Source organism: Falco cherrug, chromosome 2 (assembly GCF_023634085.1).
Source record: "Falco cherrug isolate bFalChe1 chromosome 2, bFalChe1.pri, whole genome shotgun sequence".
NCBI classification, from domain to species: Eukaryota; Metazoa; Chordata; class Aves; order Falconiformes; family Falconidae; genus Falco; species Falco cherrug.
The window spans coordinates 83,596,033-83,609,969 of record NC_073698.1 but is presented as its reverse complement, the minus strand read 5'-3'; the positions used below and the strand labels follow the sequence as shown (position 1 = coordinate 83,609,969).

The 13,937-nt window shown below is 43.0% G+C and overlaps 1 protein-coding gene across 1 annotated transcript in view; it reads left to right on the top strand.

Annotated features, from left to right (window-relative positions):
• TSPAN7 (tetraspanin 7) overlaps positions 1-13,703 on the top strand; it is a 103,540-nt gene extending 89,837 nt beyond the window's left edge. Inside the window, exons 5-8 of the mRNA XM_055703116.1 lie at positions 96-251; positions 4,665-4,748; positions 12,189-12,261; positions 12,584-13,703. Coding sequence (XP_055559091.1) covers positions 96-251; positions 4,665-4,748; positions 12,189-12,257 — 309 coding nt within the window. The 3' untranslated portion in view covers positions 12,258-12,261; positions 12,584-13,703. The remainder of the gene's footprint in view (positions 1-95; positions 252-4,664; positions 4,749-12,188; positions 12,262-12,583) is intronic.
• Positions 13,704-13,937: the final 234 nt, after the last annotated feature.

Here is a 13,937-nt window from a genome sequence, read left to right as displayed (position 1 = left end):
AAGACAACCTGTCTTTATTTCAATTATGAGCTTATTAAGTGAGCAGTGATGATTCTGTGTTTGTTTGTTTAAAATCTGCCTCTTATTCCTCATAGCTGAGCTGCTGCGGCATTCAGAGTTACACCAACTGGAGCACCAGCCCTTACTTCTTCAAACACGGCATTCCTACAAGCTGTTGCATGAACTCCAGTGACTGTAATACTCAGGATCTGCGCAATATGACTGTGGCTGCCACTAAAGTAAACCAGAAGGTACCAGTAATGTTGTGCCAGAGGCAATTATTATGAAACCGTCCAGTACACCAGTGGAGCATATGGCTGCTTACAACTGCATTTCATTTCAAATGGTTGTTTGATAATGTGTATATTGGGCTTGAGTGATGGTATGGGCTTTGCCTCACCCTTGCTTGCAAATTCTTTAAGCCGGAATTTCTCAAATGACCAGGTGCAGCAGCATTTCTGATGAGGAGGGGATTTGTTCCCCTTCCTCACAGCAGAGGTTGAGATATGGCACTGCACACAGAGACAACACTGGCTAGGCACAGGGTGGAGTGTGCCCTTGAGGGTTAGATCTGTCAGTGCTTCTTTGCTTCCCTGTTTGCTCCTGCTGAATGCTGTGGGGTTTTCTTGAGGCCAAAGACATAGCTAGGTGGAGGGAAGGACAGGTTTTACTCTTGCTTATGTTCAAAAAGTAATTTCAGTGCCGGAGCCCAACTGTCATCCCAAACAGAGGAAAAACTGGGTAATTGACAACAAGTGTTGTGGTTGGCTGGTACGTTTACAGTGACTCTTAAAATCTTTGAAATTTTGTTGCTGCAAGTATAGCACAGCCAAAAACAGGATAGGCTTGGGAAAGCAGGTTGGGAAAACAGGAAGAAAAGGCATAATTGGAGAATAAAAGTACAGAAAACACAAAGAAAGAGAGGAATAAAGAGAAAATAATGCAGCGTATTTAGCAGTCACAGCATTGCAGAAATACAGCTCAAGTTACTGCTTTAAGTGCTAGTGCATCATCAGTTTTTATTTTCTCACTTGAGATTTGCAAGAGAGGCAACAGACAAGTTTGTTGGCAAAAGGAATGATATTGTGGCCAAATTACCATGCTAAGTTGCAGCATAGTTTTTAGTGAGACTTGAGGATTATTTTCTTTTCTGGTTTTGTTTTCAGAGTTGAATTTAAGAAAATAAATGCAAGTCCTGAGTAGGTAACGGGAAATATGGAAATGCCTCTCTGTCTTCTCTTCTTGTCTTTTTCACCTCAGTCACTTCTGAATCAGGAGGTTGGAGTGGTGGCTGAGCACAGCCTCAAACACCTTTCTTTGAAAACTAGTCAAATGGACATTTTCCAACATGTATTAAAAAAAAAAGAGACTAGGGAATTATTTTCCATTAAGCCTTTCTTTTTTGTAATAGTTTAATGAGAGCCACTTGTTGCAGACATATGTGGAACATTAGTGACGTCTCCCTGTTAAGAAACTCACTCACCACCAGCAAAAGAATCTTGCTGGATTACGGGAGTGTAAAGGAGGACCCACTTCATCCAGTCGCACTTTGTGACTTTGCAGGAACTTTCTGTTTTTGCAGAAGTGGAAAGAGGGTGAGAGGCACGGTGGGGTGGATCTAGGGGATATGTAGTACAGCCAGCATCCACTGCAGACAGAGCGCCTCCTGGGCAGCCCACTCTGAGCCCTTGCTTCTGCCCACCTTTCCAGCCAGGAAGCTTTCTGGTGTAACTGGTACTCTGTCAGCAGGTCCCACCTCTTCAGTTCGGGATGGCCACTCGCTCCGGACTTTTCAGGGCTGCATAACTGGGCAGGTGGCATTTGCATTCCCAGCAGTGATCCAGTGTTTCCCGAAGTGCCAGGCTTGCTCTGTATGCTCTGCATGCACAGAGAAATCCCTGTCCCCCTGCGAGTTCCTCTTGGCAAAGGATGCCTGCTAAATTGTAGAAAGCGGATGAGGGATGAATGAGCTTGTGCTAGTCCAGGGCTAGTAACTCACTTCCACTCATGCTTGCTCCTTGCTTTCCTGTCAAATGCATGCGTCACCTGACAGAAAAGGACTGCTAGTTCCTGAGGAAGCAGTTGATTTAATTACTTGATTTAATTACCTAGAGGAAGTTTGGATGTCCTGTGGTACTGAGATAGCAATTTGTAGTCAAACGTTGTAAATATTTTTGTTTAGCAGTCGTGAGATCACAGTTGTCCCAAATGTTTTGAGAAAGGTGGGATGTTTCTGAAAGAGGCATGGGAATAAAAAGCAAGCAGGAGGAAATACTGTGTAGACCAGTGCTTTCACTTCAGGTAGCAAGCAAATGTCACTGCCTCTGACCCAAGCCCCTTGCTTGTCTGGGAAACTGGCATTCTGCTCTCTGTGTGTTGGAGAAAAAGGAAGATACATATTCTCTGTGTTGTGGAAGACCTTTGTTACCATTCCTGTGTATAAGTATATTTGAGGTACATCTTTTTGGGTGGGTCTTGCAAAACTATCAGTAAGGCAAGTTCTTTATGAGCTAATCATTGCTAGCAATTTATGAGAACTAATGATTGAATTATCCAAAGAGGATTAAAGTAATGATCTAATTGCAGGACTAAAAGACAGCATTCCTGGATTTTCTTTGCCAATTCTGCTACAAACTTGCTTAGTGACCTTGGGTAAATCATTTAGTCTCTCTGTCAGTTTTATCTCAGATGGGACTAATACCTAACTTTAAGAGCTGCCATTAGGATTAGCTAATTAATGTTCATATAGTGCTTTTAATCCTCAGAGTTCATTACCAATAAACCTCAAGAATGACTTCTCTCTAAAATCTTAATAAAGGACCAGATGCGTGGAGTCAAGGATGTGCCCACACAGTGCTTCACATACATCTGTACTGTGTATGCAACTCTTGGGTGCTTCTTGCACTCTCCCTCGGTACACAGTAAGGACTGAGCAGTTAAGCTGTATTTTTGCAGTGTACTTCAGGAAAGAGATTATTGTGATTTTGGGAAGCATAGTCTTCAAATGAGGAGAGTGATCAAAACTCTCTCACTTGCATGTTTTTTTAACATGATCTTCTGTCTCCCTCAAATTACCATTGCTGTTAGATGTTGCATCTCTTGAAGGCTGTTGAACAGAACAAATTTCAGAAGAGCTGGGAGAACATTAAGGAATGTCAGACAGAATGAAAATACTGCTTGAGAAATCTAATCTCATTTCATAATACGTAAGACACACACAACTGTGGTTGCTTGATGTGTTAAATAAGCAAGCTTGAATGTGACATACGGTACACTGTTGTAAGACATATATAAGGATTAATATGTATTTCAGAATGTGCTGGTCCTCAGCTACTGTTAGGTTTACCACTTCATTACTCTCAGGATTAAATAAAATGTCTTCTGATATTATAAAAGAGGTACAATTCAGTTAATGAATGGCCTGTATCTAACAAAGGACATTGTCCTTTCCTTCTAGCTCTTATTTTTTACAAGCACCTAATGCTCTGAGGTCACGTAAAGAGTTCCTACAGTGTTTGCAGAAATGAGGGGTATGTGGATGGAGGGGGAATGTGGAGACACTGCTCTCTTATGGGATGGAAGTCCAAACTGCGAAAGGGAAATCACTGTTACTTTTGCTTTTTCCAACTTCTGATAAAGTGGATGAAGTTATAACATCAAATAAAATGCCTTGGGACTGGCCTTAAGTGGTGAGTGGTGTTGGTCATTTAAGGAAGAATGGCAAAAGGGGCTGAGAGGTAGCTTTGGATTGGGTGTGCAGATGCGTTAGTAATGAAAGAAAAAGTAGACGTTGTCTTCTTTTTCTTCAAGATGTCATCTTTCTTCTTTTCACTTGTTTAGATTCATTTAGGCATCACAAACTAGGAAAGATGATTTCAAATACTTTTTTGAGTGGTAGACTAGGTGAGGGGAGAAATTTGGCAAAAATTGTCATACTGAAGGGGACATCTCAAAAAAGCCTATCCAAGAGAAAGGCAGAAATATATATGAATCTTCTGGCCTCAGTGTGGGCTGTGAATTGAGGCACAATGAAGCACGTCAGCTGATGGAGTCAGGGTCTGAGCTAGAGGTAAAAAATTACGTTTGGGGAGCAGGACAGGGAATTTATGTCCAAGGGCAAATGAACCAACAAACTTTGTACAAAACCCTTGATAACTTTGCTATAAGGTTTAAAGTACATACTACTCCGTACCTTGCCTGGTGTCCTTTGACAGGCGAAGGCAAGCACATTGCCTCACTGGACACCTGAAGCATGCTTGTATTAAATATATGAAGTATGAGGAAATCAGCATCATGTATTCATCTTTGACACTTGTATTGTACTGTAACATTACCTTATACTGTTACTGGTTTGTTTTCAGGTCAAGGCTATATTAATGTATTTTTAAATAATGCAGACTGGGTTTCTTTAATAAGACCTATAAAAATGAGTGTAGCATCACACTTAGCTTTTAAAAAGTACTGAAATACATTTGTTTCTAAGCACTGGTTTTGCCACCATTTCCCATCATCCACTCAGATTTGCTATTAAATAAAACAGTGACGTTTTCGGAAATTGCCACAAAAATATTGTCTAGCTTAAGCCCATTTTAAATGAGAAATTTGTATGTATGCATTCATGGGAGGGAAGGTCAATACAAGGAGTGATTATGTTTGTTTTCCAGGGCTGTTATGACTTGGTGACCAGTTTTATGGAGACAAATATGGGAATCATAGCTGGAGTGGCTTTTGGGATTGCATTCTCACAGGTAAGTGCATAAATGCTTGCCTTTCCCCCTTTCTTCCCCCCTCTCTTTTTCTGTACCCAGACTTCAAGGAAGGAAGGATTATGGAAAGGGACTGAACTCAGCAAGCTCATTAGTCCTGAGGTCATCTGTTCATTGATTTTCTTTTTTTCAACTTAAATGAAGTTTCTCCTTGGGAATATCAGTTACGGTTGAGCTAATGACTAGCTCAAGGAAAACAACTTGTCCCTCCACTGGGTCAAATAGAGGTTAACCCAATAAAACATTGGCTTAAATGGAGCATAAACAGCTAAGAAGACAAATAGCTTATCCACTGTTTGGATAGGCTTCTATCTTCTAAGCACTCTTATTTTTTCTTAAAGGAGTCTAGAATTCAAGTAAGAGTATACCTTCAGGCCTCCTTATCCTAGACCTGGAGTCTGGAGGGGTCACCTGGTTTCGGTGACCAATTTTATTTATTTTTTTTTCTTTTAGCACTGAACATTGAGCAGAGATCTGGCAAGATCAGGTTATTAAACATCTTGCCTGCACCAAAAGGAGTTTGGCATGGGAGGGACAAGAAGGGAGCTAAGAAGGTGTTTGCTGCTCCCTAATGCTCAGACTGCCTTGACCTAGACATTAGTTAGGAAAACTAAAGGTCTGGTCAGAATCTTCTGATGAAGAAGGGGCAGGAAAACACCTGCATCTTTCAGTGAGATGGTCCTTTGTACTAGTCACTTCGTGTGTGATGACTAGGACTCTCCTGGAAACATGCAGAAATGAGAGGGAGGGAAACATGGGCAATGCAAAAGTGTTTGCAGAATGGTTCAGCAAAACATACAGCGACATGTGTGATGCCTGAACCACTTCTACCTGAGAAGTACTCTCTCTGTGGACAGTACATAGTACAATGGCAAATGTCATATTCAAAACCTGTCATGCAACTTTCATTTGCTTCATTCACAAATATTACAGATCTGGGTCCTGAGGCAACGCTGAAAATACGAATGTATCTGTTGAATGTCTTGTGTTTATCCACTTGTTGGGAAAAATGAGGTGCTAGGAAAAATTATTTGACTTCTTAAAACTCATTAATTCAGTTAGCAAGTTATAGGTTTACACTGTGCTGCACTGGAAACAAGAGGTTTGCCAGTGCTGTTGCCAGTGATGGGCAGGTGAATTAATGGGAGGGCTGTGGTTGCCCTCGTGCCCCTGCTGCCCCATGTGATCAGCCCATGCTTGGCTGCAAGGTGGCTTAGTTACATCTCTGAGTTTTAATTTGCTCAGCAGTTACAATGGCCTCCAGGTTCTTCAGTAAAACTGTCCCCAAGCCCTGTGGAAAATGGCCACCATGTCCTCTCAGTCAACATATGCACAACTTGAGCAAGACCTAAACCTGTTTGGCCTCAAACCAGCTAACTGCACTGCTGTGGGCATATCTGGAAATCTGATGCCTTGTAGCTTAGGTGTTAGATATGAGAAACCCATGATTTGGCCTGTCAGGCCTTTTCATGTGGGCGTAAATGTTGGTTCATCATACTGCCAGCCGCCCAGAGCATGTGCGTGAGTGTCAGGTCTTCAGAATCCTGAAGCGGTGAAACCACCAGTCTGGAGCTGTTGGTGCATGGAGCAGGGGGAGTTCACTTTTGTTTTTTTCTTTAATAGGCTACTCTAGTTCTTGGTGAATGGTCACGTTACCTTGATTCTCTTCTCCAACCTTGATTATGACTTGATTACTGCTATGGGACTCTGAGCTCTTATTTCAGTTTGGTTTCTAGACAGCCAGGCAGTTACAAAGCATCTCATAGAACTATCCAAAAGAAAAACAGATGAGCAGAATTGTACAATTCATATGCTGCTGAGCAGGACCAGTGCTACTTGAAAACCTTTAATCAGCATGTCATACATACAACAGGCAAAGCATCATCTTGTCTTGCCTGAAAATTGTTTGCAGCTGGAAGGGAGACCATTGCAAGAGTGCAGCTGGAATTGTTAGTATTTTGGGATGTGTCTGGATGTTTACTCTAGGTCACCAGTTGTTTGTGAGCTCCGTACAACAAGGCAGGCGGGCAGTGCGGGCAGTGCAGGCAGTGTGGCCCCTGCAGCAGGAGCCCTTTGGCACAGGGTGAGATTAGCATGACAGGCTGCAGGCAGCACAGCGGGGAGGGCACTTTGCCACTGCCAGTCCAGGTGAAAACCAAAGTATATTTTGATGTGGCATTGGCAGCTCGTGCTGCCTGATGGCAGTGTGTGTCCTGCTGCCAGCTGGGGATGCGCCTCCCCCTGCGAATGTGCAAGGCTCTGGCACTCACAGTAGATATCCAGCTGCTTGGGGTGTTTGGGAATGTGTAAAAAGGAGAAGAGAGGGGATGCAGAGGACAAAAATGCAGCTCTCCTGGGGTGTGAAGAATAGAAGGCGGCCAGTTATAATTTACTGCCTAATCTGTTTTGCTGGACCCAATTAAGGACGTTGTTTACAAATTGATTTCAGGTTAACTGTGGCTGGCAGTAATGCAGGCAGTGCTCCAGCTGTAGGCGAGGTTTCGCCGTTCCTACTGAGAATGGGTTTAATCTAAATAGAAGACAAATTAGATCATGTTGCTCTTCTACAGTAAAGCATGCTCAAGGGCCTTTCCTTCACATGATTTGTTAGGTGTTGACTAGCATGGGGAATGTGCTGATTCCCAGAAATAGGGAAGGTTGATGTAATGGCATTGCACATCTTACAGGCCTGGCACAGACCTCCCAGTCAGAGTCAGAGTTTAAAAAAAAACCTGATGTGTTGCTGACATTGTCTGCACTGCTCCTTGGGTTTGAAATAATAACAATAAAATGCAGTTTGATTGTTTTTGGACTCAGATGCCAGTGCTGACTTCCAGCTGGAATAATTTCAGTTTAGCACGTGCTCTTCAGAGCAGCAGAGTGATCGCAGTGTTGTGCCCAACAGAGAATAAAATTATGCAAGCAGCATAGATGATGAAGAGTTTTGCCCAGATAAAACTACAGTGTAGGCGTTGGCTTAAGGGATGCAAAAGACAGAGTCTGGAGTGGTTTATAGATTATGGTTGCAGTAGACTCCCTGAGGAGGGGAGTCTCAGGGAAGTGTTAATGCCAAGTTACTCCCTTTGTACTGAAGGACTGGAAGCCAGGAGTTGTCCACGTGCCCAGAACCAGTTGTTGAGCACGCACGGTTCCTGTCATTTGAAGATAAGTTCTCATGCAGCTACAGTCCCTCTCTACAGTGCACATCCACCTGCCCTCTTTGCTGTCAGTGTTAATGTGAGTAGCTCTGCCTGACTGTGGGCGCAGTTCTGGCACAGACATCATCCTTGTCTGCTGCAACTCCTGTCTGAGTATAGAGAGGCTGAGACTTGGCCCTAGCACAGGATTACACACCTCTGTCACCCTTGCACCAGGGTTAGGGAGTGGGTTCCATATCAGGACCCAGTATGCAACTTGAAATCTGATATAAGACTGGGTTCCTTCTAAAAACTGATCACTGTGGATTCAGCATGGAGTTAGGACCTGTGCCAGAGGCATACCATGGCACAGGAGGCTGACTCAGGTAAGCAAAATGTGACGTAGAAAATTGTCTGTCTTCTAAAATAAAACCAGGGAACCTGGATGCTTGGAGATTTTCATTTTCAGAATATGGCAAGGTAAATCATTGAGCTAAAAAAATATTCCTGATGAATAAAAAAACCAGTTTTAGCTTACCTGATCTGCTGATGAATTCTAAGTTAGTTCAACACATTTCTATTTATAGAAATTCTCTCAAAGAATGAGAAATGGTGAAGATACCAAGACCTGAAATAAAATAGAAATTCAAATTGCAGTTCAGTTTCTCTTCAGTATAGTAAGATGTAATAAATATGTCATGCAGGACAGCTTTCAGTCAATGTTAACTCCTGCAAAATAACTATATTTAAAAAATAGTTATCATGTATATGGTAGGCCAGTAAGATTGATAAGAAGTTGCTCTGGGTGGATTTCAGTGGTCAGAACAGAGATATGCCTGTGATGACTCCTTGAAACCATGGAGAGATGAAGAATTCACACACTGCATTCTGTTGTCTGGAATGAGATTTGGCCAACAGGATGATATTATAGGAGATGCGCCTGAGGGATGTGGGTTTCCCTGTGCTCTAAACCAAAGACTGTCAGTATTTTCAAGTTTCCTGCAGCAAGACCAGAGGTTCCAAGGCAAATCTCAGTTTTCCATGTAATAGCTCAGAAGACTATGATAATCTTAGAAAAAAGGGAAGAATGGGGGAAAGTGAGGAAGAATACAAAACCAGAACCAAGTCTGGCATCTTGGCACTCAAAAAACTAGGACTATAAAATAAAATAAAAAAACTTAAGAAGTGGATAAAAGTTGAGATGTGCATTTGAGGGACAATGGAAGTGAAAGGAAATGAATGCAACTTCTAGCAAGTAGTTTCTTTGCAGGAATCCTTTCATGCCAGTTCCTCTGTGTTTTCAGAGGAGCTGCAAGGACCTGCTGCACAGGGGCTTCCAACTGTCTGAAGAGCAGAGGTTGCAAGTGATCAAGCAAATGCAGAGAGCTGAGGGGGGTGGAGAGCGCTCATTTGTGGTTCGCAGACTGGGAGCCTCTAACCAGATTTAAATGCAGTGAACTGTAGTTATGACTGTAATGAGCACCATGAGGAAAATTCAGCAGCTTAATACAGTATTGCCTCTTCTTGGCTGCACAAGGGACAGTGCTCTTGTGGTTAGACGTGGAAGTCTGCACGCCTTGGAAAATACATGTTTTTATATGTGTTCAAAGTACTTTTAAGGTACTTTAGCTCTGCTATATCCTGGTAATAGCTGGAAGTGCTGTGTGAAATGTGTATGCAGTGGCATTATTCTTGAAATTTTGAAACAGAGAAGTTTAATGCTATGGTACTGTAACCACTTAAATGCATAAAGCAGCATACATTCAGAGCCAAGAACTAATGTGGGCCAAAGACCAGAAAGTTACATTCATGTGTAGCCTGACATTCATCTTACAAGTAACGTGAGTAAATCAAAACATTGCCACATGCCTGCAAATGCTACAAAGCTTAGATGCACTGATTAATTAGAGTTACTGCCTATGTAAAACAGAAGAATCTCTAATTAAATGTATCTGGGGAGGCCTGCTACAGCTGTAGGGGGAAAGAAAAGCCCATGGCTCCCTATTTGTACGGGCTGCAGCATCTTTCCCCTTGTAAATCTGATACAGGCAGATTGTGGTCGGGAGCAATACTAGATAACTCATGGCACAGGCTTTAAAAAAAAGAAAAGGCTGAATGCATGCACATTGTTGGCCATTGTAGGATGAGGGAGGAACTGACTTGGGTCTGGGCCGCAGTTTGCTCAGTGAAAATAATTGTGAAGTTCATTGTAACGAAAAATGCAGCAAGGCAGAGAAGTAACTTCTCAGACCAGCAGAGGAAGGTGAAAAAAGACTGAAAGTTACCACAAACACAGAAAAGCAATAGCGAAGCGGGTAGGACAGGGCCACCCAGAGGCACTTACTCTGTTCTGCCTGTCGATGCAGAGAAATACATACTGTTCTCCAAAATGGAGATCATGGAAATGTCATTCTCTAATACAAAACTGAGCTAAAGAAACATCACACAAGTCAGCAGTGGGAGTGTTGAAGCCTCTCCAGTAAACCTGCAGAATGTGGTGGGGTTTCAGCAACACTTTCTAAATTGCCAGATTGGTAAAATCATCCTCCCAGTGACTGGAGTATTTAAGCGTGGAAATCCAAAGCCCAGACAGGCAATGCTGGCATCCTCATCATCACTGGCCCATGGACTCCTGGGTGAGGGCATGAGCATTCCAGCTACCAAATAAGTTTCCTGTTTGAACACCCATCTAGAGAACTTTAGTAGAAGAGACAACAAGATGGCTAAAATGTCTTCTTGGTATCAAGTGAGATTTTCAAAGCTGAAGAGGGTATTCAGTGCCCACATCTCTTCTGGCAGCTGAAAATACAGCCCCTGAACCCTAGTAGCTTAGGTTTTTATTGGAGGTTGGTCAGGTGTTTTCTGCCCCATATCTGGTTATAACCAAGGCAGTGTCATCCTTTGTATTTGGTGCCAGAACTGGGGAGTTCCTGTTGGGGACAGTGGGGTTCAGCCTGCTTTTAAAGGTGCCTCTGTACCCTTTTGAGATGCCCAGAACAGTTCTGGTGGACACTGAAACAGGAGAGGGATCAAATATCTGTCAAATAGAGCATGGCCTGACCAGGAATGTGACATCTCAGAGGCAGAAAACAGTTTATCTGGATTTGAGGTACCCTGGCTTGGTCTTGCTCTGGGCTGATGCCAGCTCAAATCAAGCAATTGGCTGGTAGAGAAGATGTATATTTTGATGATGATCACATTAACGGGGAGCACTGACAGTTGAGAGGAAAGGACATGCAATCCCAAGCGTGAAATAGAAGGAGCCGGTTTGGGCGAGCAGCCAGCCAGGAGCTATCTACACGTGCTCTGTGGGATCTGAGGGAACTTGGCTGCTGCTGAAAGGTTGTGATCCCCCTTCTTAAGCACCACTCCCTTGCGATGCACGCTGCCCGCAGCAGGAGATGGGCAGAGGTGACCCCACGGGCAGGGGCGAGCCAGCTGGAGCAGCTGTGACAGCGCTCGCTTGGAGCCCGGTCCTGGGAAGGCTGGTCCATCTGCAGGGACAGCCCTCTCACCTCACCCCCGTAGGCAGGGATGAGCTGTAGCAATCTGGATATGCTCATAAGTTAATTAATTGACCGATCCAAATGAGAAAAGCGAGGTTGAATTATTTATAGTATATTAACACTGTTGGCATATGCAGGAAACGTTAACAAACTGCAATAGGCAAAACGCTGAAATGACTGAGTGCTTATTGACGAGTGGAAGCCAGGGATCTGTTTTCAATAATCTGAGTGACAGCCAAGGGAATAGTGAAAGACCTTTTTTTTTATTTATTTCCAGATTTATAACACTCATTTCTCCAGTGCTGCATCGTATGTAAAGAAAGCATAACAGCTCTGGGGCATTAGGAAGCTTTTCCCCAGCACGCTGGTAACAAAGTTAAGGGGGCTGCCAGCTTGTGGTGGTGGTGGGTGGTGGTGAGGGACCCATGTGGACCTCATGAGTGAAGCTCAGCTGGTAGTGTGCTGACTGATACCCCCCACCGGTTTACCCATCCACGTCTGACTTGGCCAGGCAATGACAACGGGATTGAAAAGTAGCAAAAAGGCATGCTGCCTATTAAATAAAGACGTTCTGATAAAAATCAAGAAGATCCAATGAAGAAAGACAGGAGGCTTTAATGCTGGTTTTCTGATTAGAGCAGTCCCTAAAACAGGGCATAACTATGTTGTGCATAGTAACTCCAGAACATGAAGTCTTTGCTTACCATGGCCTCTCCTTTGCTCTGCATTCATTTAATTTAACTTAAATTCTATTCTTCTTCTATTCTTTTCTGGAACAGTTGATTGGGATGCTGCTGGCATGCTGTCTGTCCCGGTTTATTACTGCTAACCAGTACGAGATGGTGTAACAAGGTGAGCTTTCCCCGCTTTCTGTGCAACGTGCCGTGTACACCCGGGTACATGGTTGTGGCTGTGCTGCTTCTGCTGAACGTGGCGGGCAAGTTTTAGATGCTTAGTGTGTTCATTGAGAATTTAGTCTTCCCACAGGATTCTTTGCTTTGGGTTTTTCATCCTGATATGCTGTCTGGTGGGAAAAGAAGGGGGAAATGGCCTGTTGAATGTTTTGTCATTTCAGTTTTGTTCTTGAAAAGAGAGGACAACATAACTGCCATGAACACTGTTATCAGCCAAAGCAACCCACTTGTCTTTTTTTTTTATCCCCCCTGTTCTCTAGGTCTTTCAGGAGTGTGAAGTCCAGAGCCTGTCTGAAGATCAGGAGCTGCAGAATTGGAGAAAGACTAAAATGAATGTTATAGCACACACTGTCTCTCGCACGCACGCACACCCACACCCCCACAAGCAAGCACGTGCGCGCGCACACTCGCACCCCACCTCCCGAACTCTGTCCCATGCGTAGTGTACCATTCTGTGAAGTACCGCGGTGCCACCAAGAGCAGCCGAGTCCCCTCGGCCTCCAGACCCAGACCCCATCCCCGCGGCTCGGTGTAGGACGGCACCGTATGTATGTTCTTGGTCACACAGTAGTTGCATCGTAAGTTAACAAAGGTAATTCATTAACAGCATTGATTGGGCTGTGCATGTAGTGACTGGAGGGCATAATTAGCCTTTCACCATGGTTAATAAGTGTTGCACACTTCCATATAAACCGGTATATGAAATATATATTCTTTTGGGTTTATCTTAATTTCTTGTTTTGTTTATTGCTTTACTAAGATTTTCATCCTTTCCCCCTTCCCCACGCCTGCCCCCCTTCCCCAAAAACAAAGGAATCAGTAACATAACATAAAGATACTTGAAAATGATGTTAAAATGTTGTGCTTGAAGGGAACCATTATTCCTGATGTTCTTCTACATCTTTGATTCTTACTCAGTGTTGTATGCCTAGTGCGTATCCCGATAGGCTTTGTCTAGTGCATTTTGCCTCTGAACCTGATCCTGTGTAATACTGTTATTAAGCTGTGTTGTTGCTTACTGTGAAGGCAGGAATTTTGCTTCCTTTATTTTTATTAGGTAGTTATGAACTAATTGAACTGTGCTGTACTGCGGCCTTCCTACTTTTTTCCTGTTCTTTTTCTTTTTTTTTTTTCTTTTGCATTGAGGTTGCAGCCACCAAATACATTGTTGAATCAAATCAAAATAAAAACACACACACAAAAAAAATCACAAAAAAAAAAAACAGGCATATGAAATATTTTTGGGGGAAAGCAAAAGTTTAAAACCTTTTTAAAAAAATAGGACTTTTTTAATAATGCCTCTGTCTAGCATGCCAACGAGAATGCATTGATATTGTGAGTATTTGTGATATACGTATTAATAAATGGAACCATTACAGATTTCTAGCCGCTTCCTTTTTGTTCCTTAGTCATGGAAAAACTCTTCCGAGTGGGGAAGTGAACATGAAATACAAGTGCATAGCTTGGAGTGACATGTCTTTATGCATATTTTAACAACTAACTTGCTTGTGACAGAAAAATGTTACTACCCTGGGAAAAAAAGAGAAAGAGCTGGAATCGTTTCAGATCTCCTAGAAAAACCTTCCACAGCTGGTTTCTCCACGTGACAGACAC